Source organism: Scleropages formosus, chromosome 14 (assembly GCF_900964775.1).
Source record: "Scleropages formosus chromosome 14, fSclFor1.1, whole genome shotgun sequence".
NCBI lineage: Eukaryota > Metazoa > Chordata > Actinopteri > Osteoglossiformes > Osteoglossidae > Scleropages > Scleropages formosus.
In genome coordinates, this window is record NC_041819.1 from 23,163,993 (window position 1) to 23,178,148 (window position 14,156).

Genomic DNA, 14,156 nt, shown 5'->3' on the forward strand with positions numbered 1-14,156 from the left:
TTTTTTCCCCCCCTTGTGTCACCAGGGAAGACGCCAGAGACTCCAGAGTGGTACAACCCAGGTGGGTTTTTGTCTTCCTCTGTCGTTGGACGTCCTGTAAAGGTCGTGCCTGCTTTCTGTGCTCACGCGAGAGGCGTGTCTTTGCGGCAGGCGGACACCACGAGACTTCGGTATTCGTGGACGGAACCGAGTTCTGGTTCGTCAATGATACGAGGCTCGGTTACGAGGAGGCTCAGCTGTACTGCTCCAACAACGAGAGCAAACTGGCCAGACCCAACAGTATCCTTGCTTTCAAACAGATTTTGGAAACCATTTTTAAGGTAAGGACCGGTCCAGAGAATGTCACTCCCAGTACCAAAGAGGCTCAGAACCTGGACTTGGCATCGCAGACTGTGCCGTCAAGTCCAAGGATGGATCTTGTTGTTTTATCCTTTGTTCCTTTTACCTAAAATTTGTTAAATTGACGAGCGTGACCCGAGTACGTTCCCCTGGATAAACATATCGGCATAAGTTTATGTTTTAGAAGCTGTTAAATGTACACGAGACCCTTCACGTTTGCACGGGTTTCGTGCACAGCCCTCTGCGAAAATTACATTTCCATAGTTTGCCGTGATCCTATAAGTCCAGCAAACCTTAAAAAATAGCATCTATAAGATAAAACGTGTTTCTTTCTGTATGACCTTATAATATAGAGTAGAAGAAAAAACATGCAGTGAAAGATAAAGAAAATTCATTGATTTGATCGCTTTTCTAAATGTAGACTCTAAAAGAAAGTCTCCTGTGATTAGTCTGTGTGAACATGGGGGGAAAATGGGGGGAAAATAGCTGTGGTGCAGGGTGAGATGGTACTTGGGTGACTCTTTGCTCTTACAGCTCCATTCCTGAATGAGAAAAGCTTCGCAGATGTATTTGAACGAAATAAATTTGCCGTGAAGAAACGGAGGGAAAAGTAGAACAGTGTAAAAAATAAGACACGAAGGGTAGATGGCACTTTGTTACTCTGCTCCTAAAGTTGCTTCCAGTACGCGATCACCGCGGCCGGAGGGGTGATGATGTTTGTCTGGCGATTCCGCTCTCCTTCTGGGGTCGCTTCGGCAACGCAGGACTTGAGCGGAAAAGCGAACGACCGCTCTTCGATCTCCGAGAGCGGTGGTAACGGGCGCCGTGCACTTTCAGATCGCGGACAGCACGCAGAGCTGGTGGGTGGACGTGGACGAGAGCGAGCAGAACTTTCGCCCAAGGTGGGTCCGTCGTGCTGGTGGAGACGTGAGGAGGTTTGTTGCTGGAGGGCCGAGCGCCACGAAGGGCCGCGAGCCGGGTTCGGTCGATACGCCGTTTAGTTCGGTCCCTGGTTCGAGCAAAACCTTCTCTTGGACTCCAAGGCTTGTCCAGACATTTAGAGAAAAAATAAACAATATTACTTTATTTCTCTAACCTCCCGTAAGGTGGCCGCCAGCGATGACCCATGAGCCCAACTTTCCCGGCACCTGCACTTCCCTTAGCATCCGGTCCATCATCCCAGGTAAGCGGACGATCAGGTGTGCTGGCTGTACCGATGAAGGTCCGAGTGAACGGTCACCGAGCTGCCGCGGGTTCGAGCGTCCGCGTCGCTGACGGATGTTGACTCGGTTGATCTCGACGTGCACAGAATACCGCTACAGCTGCGAGACGCTCCTGCCGTTCCTGTGCGAGAAGCTGAACCTCACGGCGCTAGAGAAGCAGCCCGCCCTTCCGCACCCCCCCGGTCGGCCCTGCGGAAACGACTCCCTGGCCTTCAGGGACAAGGTTTGCGTTCCACCTGCTTGCATTCCTCGGTCCCCCTCCTGCCGCACACAGCAGTCGTGCTCAGGGAACAGCCGTCACTACGCAGGCATTATGTAGAAAATAGCTCTTTATTGCTGCCTTTGAAATGTAACGTTTTGTTCTCAAACAATGTAATTATTATTAGTATTATTAGTATTAGCCTTCCTTTACATGGCACTTATATTCAAGGCAACTTACAATGGAAGAGGAAAAACTTTACATTGATTTACCCATATATGCATCACGATATTTAAACTTTTTTTTAAATTTTTACCATATCAATTCAGGGTAAATACCTTGATGAAGGGTACCACAGCACTTTAAGATTACCCTGAAAATCACGCTGTGTATTAGACATCAGGTGGCGTAGTGGTTGACGTAGCTGTTGCCATGGAAAGACCCAGGTTGAAATCCGCACTCCTGCTGTAATACCCTTTATCAAGGTACTTACACCAACATGATACAGTAAAAATTACCCAGCTGTACGTAACTCACTGTGTGTAGGTTAGAATACAAGCATCACATTGTAAAGCATCCAAGTGCGCAAATTGATACTTTTGTCATCCTCAGATGAACGATATTATTTGAAAATGCAAAACAAAAGAAAAAAAAAAAATCACACTTAGAGTTAATGAACTAGGAGCGATCCCAGCGTGGCGAACCGTCCACGGGACTCTGTGAGGGTGTCCGCGCGAGAGACGCTCTGCTGTCTCTGCAGTGCTACAGGCTGTTCAAACCGCGGCACATGACCTTCAGCCAAGCCAACGAGCACTGCCAAACGATGGGGGGGACCCTGCTGACCGTCTCCAGCCAGGTGGAGCAGGGTGAGTACCGTCCTCCTGCACGGCGCTCCGCTTCCTGCGCCCACGAGCTTGAGTGTCGCAGACCTGCGGCTCGTAGGAGGGGTTTCCGTTTTAATTAGCGCCGCGTTTACACCCGGAACACCGGGTGAGTCGACTACCTGCACATTTAAATTATTGAACGAAGCTGCAGGGAGCCGGAGGATGAGCCACGCTTACGGCCTGCGATTACTCACGCCTGCTTGCACCCTTCCCTCATTTTTCCACGTTTTGTACATTGGGCTTCATGTTAAGAGCTTATAGGCCACTGCGTGTGAGGGAGTTATTACTATAATAAAAGAAATTAAGAATGAAAAGAATGATTAGAAACCACAGCTGAGAAATCTCCACGCAAGGGGTAGAACCCTTAACGTGTACCTAAGAACTGGAGGTATTGTATGACAATTGACCGATATTAGGGGTTATATTACGTGAGGGATTACGATTAAGATCCGGAGAAACAGCCCTCGGCCCGGTGGAAGCTCAGTTCCAGCAGCTTTGCTTTCACTGGCCGGTTTTCCCGCTCACCTCTGCCCTCAGATTTTATCACGTGGGCGCTGTCGAACCGGTCCCAGAAGTCCTGGATCGGCCTGAAGATGAAACCTCAGGAGATGGAGTGGGTGGACGGCTCGCCCGTCACCTTCCTCAACTTCAACCCCCTGCTGCTGGGACAGGTGCGCCCCCTGCTGATCCACGTAAGTTTCGCCCACTCTTATTGGCCTCTTTGCTTCGCTCCCGCTGTTGGCTTTTAACACGTCCCCCGGACACCCGCCGGGATCGCAGCTCATCCCGGCCCTCCCGTCTCTGCCGTGCCAGGTCTTGGACCCGGGGAGCATGGAGCTGTGCGGCTACATGTTCACCGAGCGCTCGGCCTTGATAGGCACCTGGGACTACATGCCGTGCAGGGAGTCGCAGTATGCCTCGGCGTGCCAGTACTACGCAGGTGGGCGGAGCTCCCGGGACCCCCCTGCTCGACCTCTGGAGTCTTACCAGATGTGAAATTACGCTTGCTGCTTTACAAACATTTCTGCTGAAGTACATAGCAGTCTCTAGGGTACAACGGAAGAGCTGTTCCAGGGATCCGGCAAATTTGAGCAAAGAAGCCAATATTCTCAGCCACCTTGTTACCTACTCTAATAGGGGTGTCCAGTGAACTAAGGCTGTGACTTTTAACTTTTCTGCAATTTATCACATGCATTATATATAATTCAGATAATTACCATTTTTATGAGATGTCATTTTGAAAGAACTTGTTAGGGTTATGTCAGTATGTTTGTCTTGTATGATGTCATCGAGAGAGTCACTGGGAGTCCTGCAATCTGAGGGCGGCTTGTTTAAGCAGCAGACGTGATTCCTCTCTTTTTACCGTTTAGAGGGAGTTTTCTTACGCAATTGCCCGAGAAGCGTACTAAATACGGCGTCATGTTTTATGTGTTCTATAACTGCGTGTGTCTTTAATGTGCAGATAAATCAGAAGAGACTTTCATTCCTGAGGGTAACTTCACGATGGGTGAGCACACGTACCTGGTCGTGCAGGGGAACATGACGTGGCTCGAAGCGCTGGAGCAATGCAAGAATAAGGGCATGGAGCTGACCAGCGTATCAGACGCCTTTCAGCAGGCCGCTCTGACCGTGACCGTCAGCAAGGCCAACACCTCATTGTGGATCGGCCTCTACAGCCTAGACGTAGGTCACGCTCTCGGTCCGCTTTCAAGTGGCCCCTCCGGGGAAAGTGGCGGGATGGGTGCCACCTTCTGCAGGAGAAAATTCCCCCGCGAGCCTCGGGGACAGACAGAATCTGTCAGGAGTGCTTCCAAGATTACATTTCATGTAGTGCCCCGCGGTCAAGCAAAATGTCTCAGGAGTGATGATGAAAGTGTTACATTTAGATTTATTCACTTACCTGACACTTTTCTCCAAAGCGACTCGCAGTGTAAAGATACTTGAAATTATTTACTAATTTATACAGCTGGGTAATTTTATCACAATTTTAGGGTTAATACTTTGCTCAGGGGTACTACAGCCAGGGATGGGATACAAACCTGTGACCTTTGGGTTTAAAGGCAGCAGCCCTAACTGTTATGCTACCATCTGCTATGCTTGCAAGACTACATTTCCCACAATGCCACAGGGCCGCCTGAAATCAGCATGTTACTAGAGGGGATTGTGATCACTTTCAGGAGTTGACCATTTCTAAGGTCGCAGGCGAAACATCCTCAGGACGAAATCTTAGACCAAGTGTGCTTAGTGAAAGGAATTTGACCTGTTTTTATTGTTTTGTATTTTGTTTATTGAACAGTTGTTATTGTTAAACCAACCAACCAACGTCAACAACCTCGTATCCCGAGCAGGGTCACGGTGAGGCGGAGCAAGGGTGCAAGGCCGAAGGGAGGGGACACACCCAGGATGGGATGCTAGTCCGTCGTAAGGGCTGAACCCCAGACTCGCCACACAGCGGACACTGGCCAAACCTGCTGCGCCGCCAAACCCTCTGCGCCACCCCCCATCGCTCAGCCATTTTAGTCAAACTCCTCATCTGTCGTTTCTAACTGATCACAAAGACCTCACATGCTCTTACTGGGGAAAACAGCAAGAAAAAAATCCAGCGCGGTGGTCACTGAATCTGACACCCCCTCGGACAGGTTCCTTCCCAGTTTCCCCGCTCCACAGTGAGAGCTCCTTTCCTCGTTCCGCTTTGGCTCTTCTGCCTAAAAGCTCTCGTTTCTGGGAGCCGCGCCCGAGCCCCTGAACTCCTTCCCAAAAGCAGCAGATGTGTTTTTATGAAACTGGGCTCACTGCAGACCGGGTTCAGATGTTGTGGCTCAGACCCCAGGAGTCACGGTGACTCAGCATTTCAAGTCGGAGTGAGTCACACCTGTGGTACGAGAATGAGCCTAGGCGCCGAGGCCTGGTCCCGAGGGTCCCGTCGTCCGCATTTGTCCACATCTGAGTCATAGTGCTTGTAAGCGATGGAGGATAGTGGGGAATTCACCAGGACAGCTGTGGAACTTGCGCTGGTCACGTTGTATTGGCCCTGTGCTGCATGAGCGCCCCCTACAGGTCTACAAAGTGCATGTAGAACATTGGCAGTATGAGATCTGTATCACCGTCTCCACCGAGGATTAAACTGGAGCGCAATAAGTGCATTAGCCTGAAAATATAGAACAAAACTGAGAAACGAGTCACGGGTGTTCAGCGTACAGTATTATGATAGCGGGGTAATGCGTATCACTCAAGTGCGTTAAAGATGAGGCAGCAGGTGGCGTAGTAATTAGAGCTGCTGCCTTGCGGTCAAAGGATGTTGGTTCGAATCCCGCTCTTGCTATAGTACGCCCGAGCAGTGTACTTCGCAGATGTAGGAATGGCTGCACAATTACTAGTAGTTTAATGCGCAAGCCTCACATTTAAAGCTGATTAGCAGAGAGGCATCAGCTTTATAATGATGTGAAACCAGAGATTCTTTTACCTTCCGTCAAAGGGGTTTACAGTAAATTCGAAGACAGTTTAAAAGAATCAGTCAACTTAGCTGGAGCGTGCATGTACGCACGCACGCACGCACACACACACACACACACACACACACACGTACACACCCACGCGCATTCCTCAAAGCCTACGTGTGTGTAGGAGGCCGGTGCATTGCGGGCCGCTTTCTGAACCTGGGTTGGGTATCTAGTTGGGGAGCAGGGACAACGTAACACGGGCTGTCCGGTCCCAAAATGCCTCTCTGTGCGTCCCCAGGATGGAATCCACTATCAGTGGACGGACGGGAGCCACACGGTGTTCAGCCGCTGGTCCCCGGAGCCGACGTCGGGCGAATACGTCTACCTCGACGCTGACGGCTTCTGGAAAGCTGCGGATTCCGAAGAGGAGTTGGCCGGGGCCATCTGCCACGTGCCGCGGAGTAAGCGCGACGTCCTCCGACGGACCGGCAGGCGACGCGGCGCCCGACGATCCAAATGGATTAAAATCCCGGGGAGGGACCTGCTGTCGCGCGAGCGGCTCGCGTCGCTCCGTCGTACGTGTGGCAGTGACGCACGGAGAGCGCTCGTAATCGCATTAGCGATTAAAAATGTCGCGGCGTATAAGGCAATCCCAGAAGAATTCTAAAATTCAGAACATTTGGTCATGTTATTTTTATTCTGCTAACTTGCTGACGAAATAAAAGCTCGCTAGCAAGTAGCAAGCTGTGTTTGCTAGCTAGGACTGCATAGCTAGCTTTCTGAGTATGAAATGTGAACGGATCAGGTGTCTCTCAGATGTGTTTTTTTTCTTTTTTTTTCCTTTTTGCTCAGTAGATTGCTCCGCAGGGCTTTGACGGAGCCAGATAAATGCGTATCGAAAAGGTGAAACGGCGGCACGCTTTTTCGGAGTTGAACTCGCAGGTTGTTTAGAAGCGTAGCGCCTGTCGTGCGCGTCCAGGTATATTCGACGTTTCAACGGCCTGCGTTGCAGCTGAGCTCGTGGCTTTTCTCCCTCGACAGATCAGTCAAACGGGGAATCCAGGGACGTCGTGGCGAAATGTCCCCACAAGGGCAGCGGACCCAACTGGATCCCGTTCAGGAATAACTGCTACACGTTCCAGCTGGCCTCCTCGCGCTGGGACGATCTGGACAAGGACGTCCGCAACACGTGCGCCAAGTTTGGTACGTTCGCGTGCTTGCGGACGATCCCGTTTCCACCCTCCCCCCCCCCTTCCTTTTCAAGCCAGACTTCCTCCCTATTGCTCATCAAGGGACAAGTTGCGTCAAGTGTGCCAAGAGCACAAGGAATGTTTCTTACCCAGGCATTGTCTGCCCTTTACCCTCAGACCCAAAGGCCAATATTCTAACGATCAGGGACGAGAAGGAGAACGAGTTTGTGACTGAACAGCTCTGGCCTTTCAGGGATCTGGCACAGTACGTGTGGCTCGGGATGGTCAAAGGCGACGGGGGTCAGTGTTATCGCGTTTACGTTTAGTTAGTCGTTTATCTGATGCTGTTTCTCCACTTGTTGGCAGCGTTTTTAGTTTTTCGTTCATTCGTGCTCTCTCGTTTCGTTGACCGTGGCCTCGTCTCGCCGTTTTCGCAGCGAACAGCTTGAAGTGGTACGACGACACGTACGTCCAGTTCTCCAAGTGGCGCGCCGGCAGGCCTAACGTTACCCAGCGCTTCATGGCAGGCCTCAGACTCGACGGCCTGTGGGAGTTCTTCTCAAATCCGCAGCTGTTCTCGCTTTTCAAGGAGAGGAGTATCGTGGTCTGCAAAATCGAGAATGGTTTGTTTTTCAGTGCTTGTTGCGGTCATCGCTTTATTAAACGGCACGATATTGGCCGATGTCGGCCTCGTGCTTGCTGAAATGCCGGAACGCATGTGGAGCGCAACTGAAAACAGGGCTTCGTTCTCCCTGTTCCGTAAGGCTCCAAAGAGGAGTACAGGAAGTCGGCCGGCGACGCCGTGATTGTCGGCAACTGGAGCTACCAGGGGATCAAGGGAAGGATGACGTGGATGGAAGCAGCGCGGGCATGCAAGAGCGCCGGCGCCCACCTGGCCAGCATCCACAGCTCTAACCAAGACGACCGCGTGAAGCTGGTGCCCCAGCGAGACGGCTTCCCGCTCTGGATTGGATTCTCCAGTCAGGATGTAGGTGGCGGGATCTCACTGAAAACAGAGCCCCGCATAGGGTCTTATCCTTTCATGGAGCCAGATATTGACTGAGGAAAATCAGATTAATGGTCATGCTCAAGCATGCAGGAGTACTTCCTCCTGACCATGACAACACTTTCGGGCCTGTAGCTGGAATCCGAAACAGCTTAAAGGTTGTGTAACCAGCTGCGGTGTTTCCGCTTGCTTTTCTTAGCCTGTCACGGAAAACAAATAAGATTTGTTACCCCACCCCCATTTTCTCAGGGAGGCTTGTCCATGGAGTGGTCAGATGGAACAACGGTGGACTACAAGCCTGAGGGTTTCCTGAGCTCCAACAGCAGCGGCGACTGCTTCATGTTGAGTCCCAGCGGCTCCTGGGACCGGATGGATTGCCAGGCCAAGTTGGAGGGAGCGATCTGCTACAACAGCAGCACAGAGCGTAGGCCACCTCCTCCGACATCTCCCACATCTCCCACATGTGCACGTAGACCCTTCCCACGTATAACGGGCTCCCGTACAATAGCAGCTACAACCGCTTTTGAAAGTATATACCATTTCTCTCAAACAGCAAACATATTATTCGCTGCATCAGCATCCCCCCCTCCCCCCATAATGCAGTCATTTTATGTCCACAACAGGCCTTTTATTCACTCTTTACTACGCGTCTCACTCTTGAAAGCTTTTTCTGTAACTAAACTAACTACCGTATACACTTCATGCTTTCTGTCACATGGGCAGTTTCAACCAGTCATAACATTGATTATGGTGAAGAAAAATCTAAAATGTTACATTAATACTAACTTGCAAACTCTATACATGTAATTTTTCACTCTGTTTAAATCATATAAAAAGCTTCTGCATCATGATTACCCTTCCGCTGTGGTAAATTAAGTGGTTGGAGTCCAAATTGTGTTGCTCACGGTCTAAAAATTATTAATTCTTCCGCAGATTCACTGGTTCTTGCAATCTGAATATGTTGGTGTTGCCGTAGGCATGTATAAAAATAACCGTTTATTTTTGTTCATTTTTAATTTCGGGTTACATATTTTTCATCTGATTATATTTTTGTCCTGTAAGAAATAATGGTGAAGGAACCCCCTAGTAATGGTGTTTCCCCTAACATGATTTCACAGAACAAATTGGCCCCATAAGGTGAAGGATGAGTGTATTTTACCTAGTTACTCTAGCAGAAGTTTACCTGGCTCACGGCAGTGCCCTCCCCACAGGGTCAAGCCCCCTGTCCACCCCACAGGACAACGGATGCCCCCAGGGGACTGGGACGGCCCGATGGATTCAGTACGAAGGCCATTGCTACGCGTTCGACATGGCCTTCTTCAACTATTCTGTGTACTCCATGGAGGATGCCAAGGCCATCTGTGGAGCCCTAGGTGTGTCATCATCACCCCCCACCCCACCCACAAGGACAGGAGCGACTGTGGCTGTAATTTTTATAGCAGGGCTGTGAGGTTCAGCTCCAGAAGCACTAGCTGTGAAACCGTTTTTATCGCAACCCATTTTCCATGGGTTCATTTGACTCAAATATATTAAATTATGTGCCATTTTTGTAGCCATATCCATTCCTCAGTATAGTGCAGTGGAATTCAGGACTTTCTAGATCTTCTTACACTGCTAAGTGGAAAAGAGCTGTCTTCACACAGACTTTGTCCATCACCAACAGACAAATCAGCGGAGCTGCTGGTCGTGAACAGCGGCGAAGAGAACGACTTTGTCTCAAAAAACGTGGCGCAGAATCCCTTCATCACCGGACGTGTTTGGCTTGATGTGCAGCTCAACAGACAAGGTAGTGTAGAGAGAGCCGGGTGCGCTGAGCTCTAAACTCGGAGTCCGTGGAGCCCTCGGGGGTCTGTCAGCGCTGCTTCTATCAATCACAGTTCTGTCTCAATACAGTCAATTGTCAGCGGTTTATTTTCTCTGAATTTATTCATTTCTGTTTTTCTTTGACGGCCGCTTAGTTTTCATCAGATTATTGACAGCGTCGTTGCCCTAGGAAAGGTTAAGGAGAAGCATCTAGAACAAAAAGTGCTGATCAAGCGAGTGAATTTTGTTTTCTTGTTTATCCACCGATCCCAATTTGAAATTTAAGTCATGTGTCAGTCCGACTTCCGTGTAGTCAGAATCCAGGCGGACAGCGATGGAGAAAAGCATATTTTACCACAACAATGACATTCGAGCAGCCAGGAGAAACAATGGACAGAATGTGAACCACTGTGGTGGGAAATGCAGGTCAGATCAGCTGGCTGAGAGCGGCCTTATCGCTCACACGCAGCCCCACCCCCACCCTCAGTCCCCAGGCAGGGCTCCTCGTGTTCCACAGCTCAGAGACAGATGGTGCGTTCATCATCGGCACGGTGGCCCCGCTTCACCCCTGTACCGCGTCCATCCCCGTCCCATCCCCCCACCTCCCCAGCAGGTCAGTCCACGGAGTACTCCAACTGGGAGAAGGGCAGCACCCTGCGTTCGCCAGCCGACCCCGCCTGCGCCGTCCTGCTGTCCACCAAAGGGGGCGCCTGGGACCGCGTGAGCTGCCGGGACGCGCGCAGCCGTGTCGTCTGCAAAGCGCCGGCCCGTGAGTGTCGCCCTGGCGGGCAGCGGTGACCTCGTCACGTGACCCGAATTTAATACCGCTCAGCCTCTGCTTGCTCTGAGTGCTGCCAGCGATTGGCAACAGCAAAGGTCTTCATGCAAGCAGAGTGCAAAAATATCCAGCTGTCATAAAAATGTCATATAAATGCATGTTATGTTATTCCTCAATGTCTGTTAAATGTACGTTGAGAGTTTCCGTTGTGTTAATCGTTTCACGAGGGACTTAAGAAGGGTGCGCTCTTGATTTTTGAACCTGCATCGCTAGTTCAGTTTCTTAATTGCTGTTTTAGCGGCTTCCTGGACCCCTGCTCCTTCCTTCTAGTCCCCTCGACCCGCTTGTGCTCGACCCCAACTGTACCTTGCCCCTCCTCTGTCCTGCCTTGGCCCCACCCACCCATCTTGGGCTCCTCCCCAATCCCACTTCTGCCCCACTTAAACTATACCTTATCACTACTCCTTTACTTTCCTCCCGTTTCCGCTCCTCCCCTTCTCTAATCACGGCCCACCTTTTCTTAGCCCATTGTTGCAGAGTGTTTAACTGAAGTCTTGGGAATTCCTTGACAACTTTACCACATCTCCCTGCAGGGTCAGAAGGCTCGCCCGCGGCGCTCATCCTGTTCCTGATCGTCACCTTTCTGCTGCTCGGCGTGGTGGCCTTCATCGTGTACAGGAAGAACAGGTCACGCTTCTCCTCAACGGTGCGGTACAAGAGGAACTTCGATGAGGCGGACAGCACGAGTATAATAACACAGACCGAGTGAGCGGCGCTCTGCACGAGACAAGAGTGGCGTAGGTGCCTTTCGCGAAACAACCCATCGGCCAGCAGCAAGCACACCTGCAACACTCCATCCCTTAATACGCTTCACACCTGTGCCAACGAAGGATCCCGAAAGTCATTTTCTCCTTTAAGGCCTACAGTTTCTTTTGATGAAGCTGCTGAAATGGAAGTGTGTTGCCATTAAGTTTGAAATTCACAATGGTCCCTGGAAGGGCGGCCTGAATGTCACAAACTGATTTCTATTGGATCGAACAGAAGCACTGAGGTTGTTTTTACCGTGATGTGAATATTTTACCGTCACCCATCCTGTATGCATAGGGGGATTTTTCTTTTGTTACTCTAACGTGCAAATTTTACTTGTGACTCCCCTCCCCCCCCCCCCCCCCGTTCAATGCCAGTGTTCAGGTAGGCAAAGCGATCGCTATCAAAGCCAGTGCCTCCGTTTGCTCCAGTTGTCGCTGATCCGCGTTAAAAAGAAATCTAAACACTGTATTCATGTAAACCAATTGCTTTGGATTTAACCTTAACTGTGTAAATGTAGGATTGGAGTTTTTCCTGTTTTAAACTGACAATGAGGTAATTTGAAGCTATAAACCAGGGTCACCTGCTGTTAAGGAAGAGTACGAGCTGTTTGCCCATTGCCAGCATATTCATATTGCTATTAGTCTGAAGTGTTTCATGGATGAATTTATAGTCGACCTTCATGGGGAGGATCATATGCACTAAAACTGCGGCAGGGTTTGAGCACTTTATCCAGAGTGAGCTTAAGTACTCTTATTTGAGTTTTTTTTTTTCTTCTTCAAGCACAAGCGCTTAAAAACGTAGAGCAGGGGCTGGCTTGGCGCGTTTGTAAATAGTTTGTTCTGGAGTTTATTTTAAACTGTAAATTTAAGCCAAAGATGGAGGTGGAAGGAAAGCGAGGAGTATTAAGTCACATTTCGAAACACACCACTCCAAGTCACACTCCCAGGAACAAGATCACCCACATCGTGTCATTCTGCTTCTTTTCTTCGTTCGTTTTACCAGGTCTTTTAACTTTTGTCCTCCTCCTCGTTCTTGTCCTTTGTGGGCCTCTAATAAAAACTCCTGCCTTCAGGAACGGGGGCGTGATGTTATTTCTCACACGTGAAAAAACACTATAGCGTCTTTCCAGCAGGCCTGCAAACAAAGGGTTAGCGTTGCGTCCGTCTCTCTCCCCCCACAGGTAAACGTGTTCCTGACAATGAATTTGCCATCGGTTTTTGTCCATTCCTCATTCCCAAAATTGACTCATTTATGCTGAAAATGTGCCCAAGTCCTCTAAAAAGATTGTTAGTTCAACAGTCAAGTTATATCAAAAAGGTAGTTTCTCTTCATTAAATACCTTCTAATACTGTATAGGTGGAAGCCTTTACCTTTTCCAGAGCCATGATGTACTCTAGTAGCTCGAAACACTCGTACTCAATGTCTTTTATAGATTAAACCTTCACTCCAGGAAATAGTGAAGGCAAAAGAAATGAATCAGTGCTGACTACGCAAACAAATTTCTACTCAAATGTGTTATCATGGTACCTCCACCCTCCGGTCACACTCTCCCCAAGGTCCTCATCTAACACGGGTATCATACCTGTACAGTCCTGGTGCTGATGAATCCAGCTGGCAGAAATACTGCTCATCAGCAGTTTAATGCAGTCTCTGCGAGGGCCAGTAAGTGGCAGACTGGTTGGAGTTGTCACCTTCCCCTCAAAGGACATGCACTCCTATACCACCTCTTTACTGTAGTATCCTTTACCAACACTGATGCAGCAGAATTACCCCATTGTATGAATGGGTAAAGTAACAATACGGTACATCACCTTGGAGAAAAGGAGAGTAAAGGACCCTTATACATTAGGCACTGAAATATCAAAGCTCAGCATTTATACCATTTTCAATTCCAGTTTGTCAGACCAGATGACTTAATAGGTTGGAAGTTGTGCACAAGAAGGTCCAAAGTCACCCTCAGGAAGCGAAGGGCCATCACTACGTAGTCTTCCAGCTCCACATGTCCACTGAGAGTCACAAGGAGCTAGAGAGCACTAAAGCGGAATGAAGGAGCGGGTGATGGGCCAGAGAGAATGCACCCGGTAGCCCTGTGGGGGGTGGGGGGGCACGATCTGGACACCAGCCTGCTTATATGACTTGTGTCTGTACTCAGAGCTTGAGCACAGTTCTAATTGCACCTTCAGCTCTAGCTAAATATCCTAAAAAATGCTTCCTGTACTGTTTAAATAATTTCTCCAAAGAGGAAATTCTGCACTAACAGATTCTGCAAGAGTGTAGAAACCTGCTTCTGGTGCTGGACAGTTAATAGAACTCCTTGAGTATCAAACCCTGAGGCTAGATGTTCATCGCCATGTCCCTAACGTTCAATGATCTTCTCCGGGCGTCATGTGCAGAAGAAGAAGGAAGCGTGCAAGAGAGCCCAGAGTAACAAGGGTGGAGATGAGGGTGGAGCAGCCAACAGCCCACCTGCCAATAGCACATCTG

At 49.7% G+C, this 14,156-nt stretch overlaps 1 protein-coding gene across 3 annotated transcripts in view; it reads left to right on the forward strand.

The window, feature by feature from the left end:
* LOC108928913 (lymphocyte antigen 75-like) overlaps positions 1–12,962 on the forward strand; it is a 30,277-nt gene extending 17,315 nt beyond the window's left edge. The window contains exons 17-35 of one of the 3 annotated variants that reach the window (XM_029257780.1): positions 26–61; positions 151–320; positions 1,177–1,241; positions 1,446–1,522; positions 1,649–1,785; positions 2,522–2,627; positions 3,183–3,337; positions 3,459–3,585; positions 4,108–4,328; positions 6,384–6,546; positions 7,127–7,288; positions 7,453–7,575; positions 7,713–7,898; positions 8,040–8,263; positions 8,531–8,705; positions 9,493–9,654; positions 9,945–10,067; positions 10,695–10,853; positions 11,456–12,962. In XM_029257780.1, coding sequence (XP_029113613.1) covers positions 26–61; positions 151–320; positions 1,177–1,241; positions 1,446–1,522; positions 1,649–1,785; positions 2,522–2,627; positions 3,183–3,337; positions 3,459–3,585; positions 4,108–4,328; positions 6,384–6,546; positions 7,127–7,288; positions 7,453–7,575; positions 7,713–7,898; positions 8,040–8,263; positions 8,531–8,705; positions 9,493–9,654; positions 9,945–10,067; positions 10,695–10,853; positions 11,456–11,631 — 2,747 coding nt within the window. In that variant the 3' untranslated portion in view covers positions 11,632–12,962. Of the gene's footprint in view, positions 1–25; positions 62–150; positions 321–1,176; positions 1,242–1,445; positions 1,523–1,648; positions 1,786–2,521; positions 2,628–3,182; positions 3,338–3,458; positions 3,586–4,107; positions 4,329–6,383; positions 6,547–7,126; positions 7,289–7,452; positions 7,576–7,712; positions 7,899–8,039; positions 8,264–8,530; positions 8,706–9,492; positions 9,655–9,944; positions 10,068–10,694; positions 10,854–11,455 lie in introns of those variants that run through there. The other 2 variants (XM_029257781.1, XM_029257782.1) reach the window with 2 other exon arrangements.
* Positions 12,963–14,156: the final 1,194 nt, after the last annotated feature.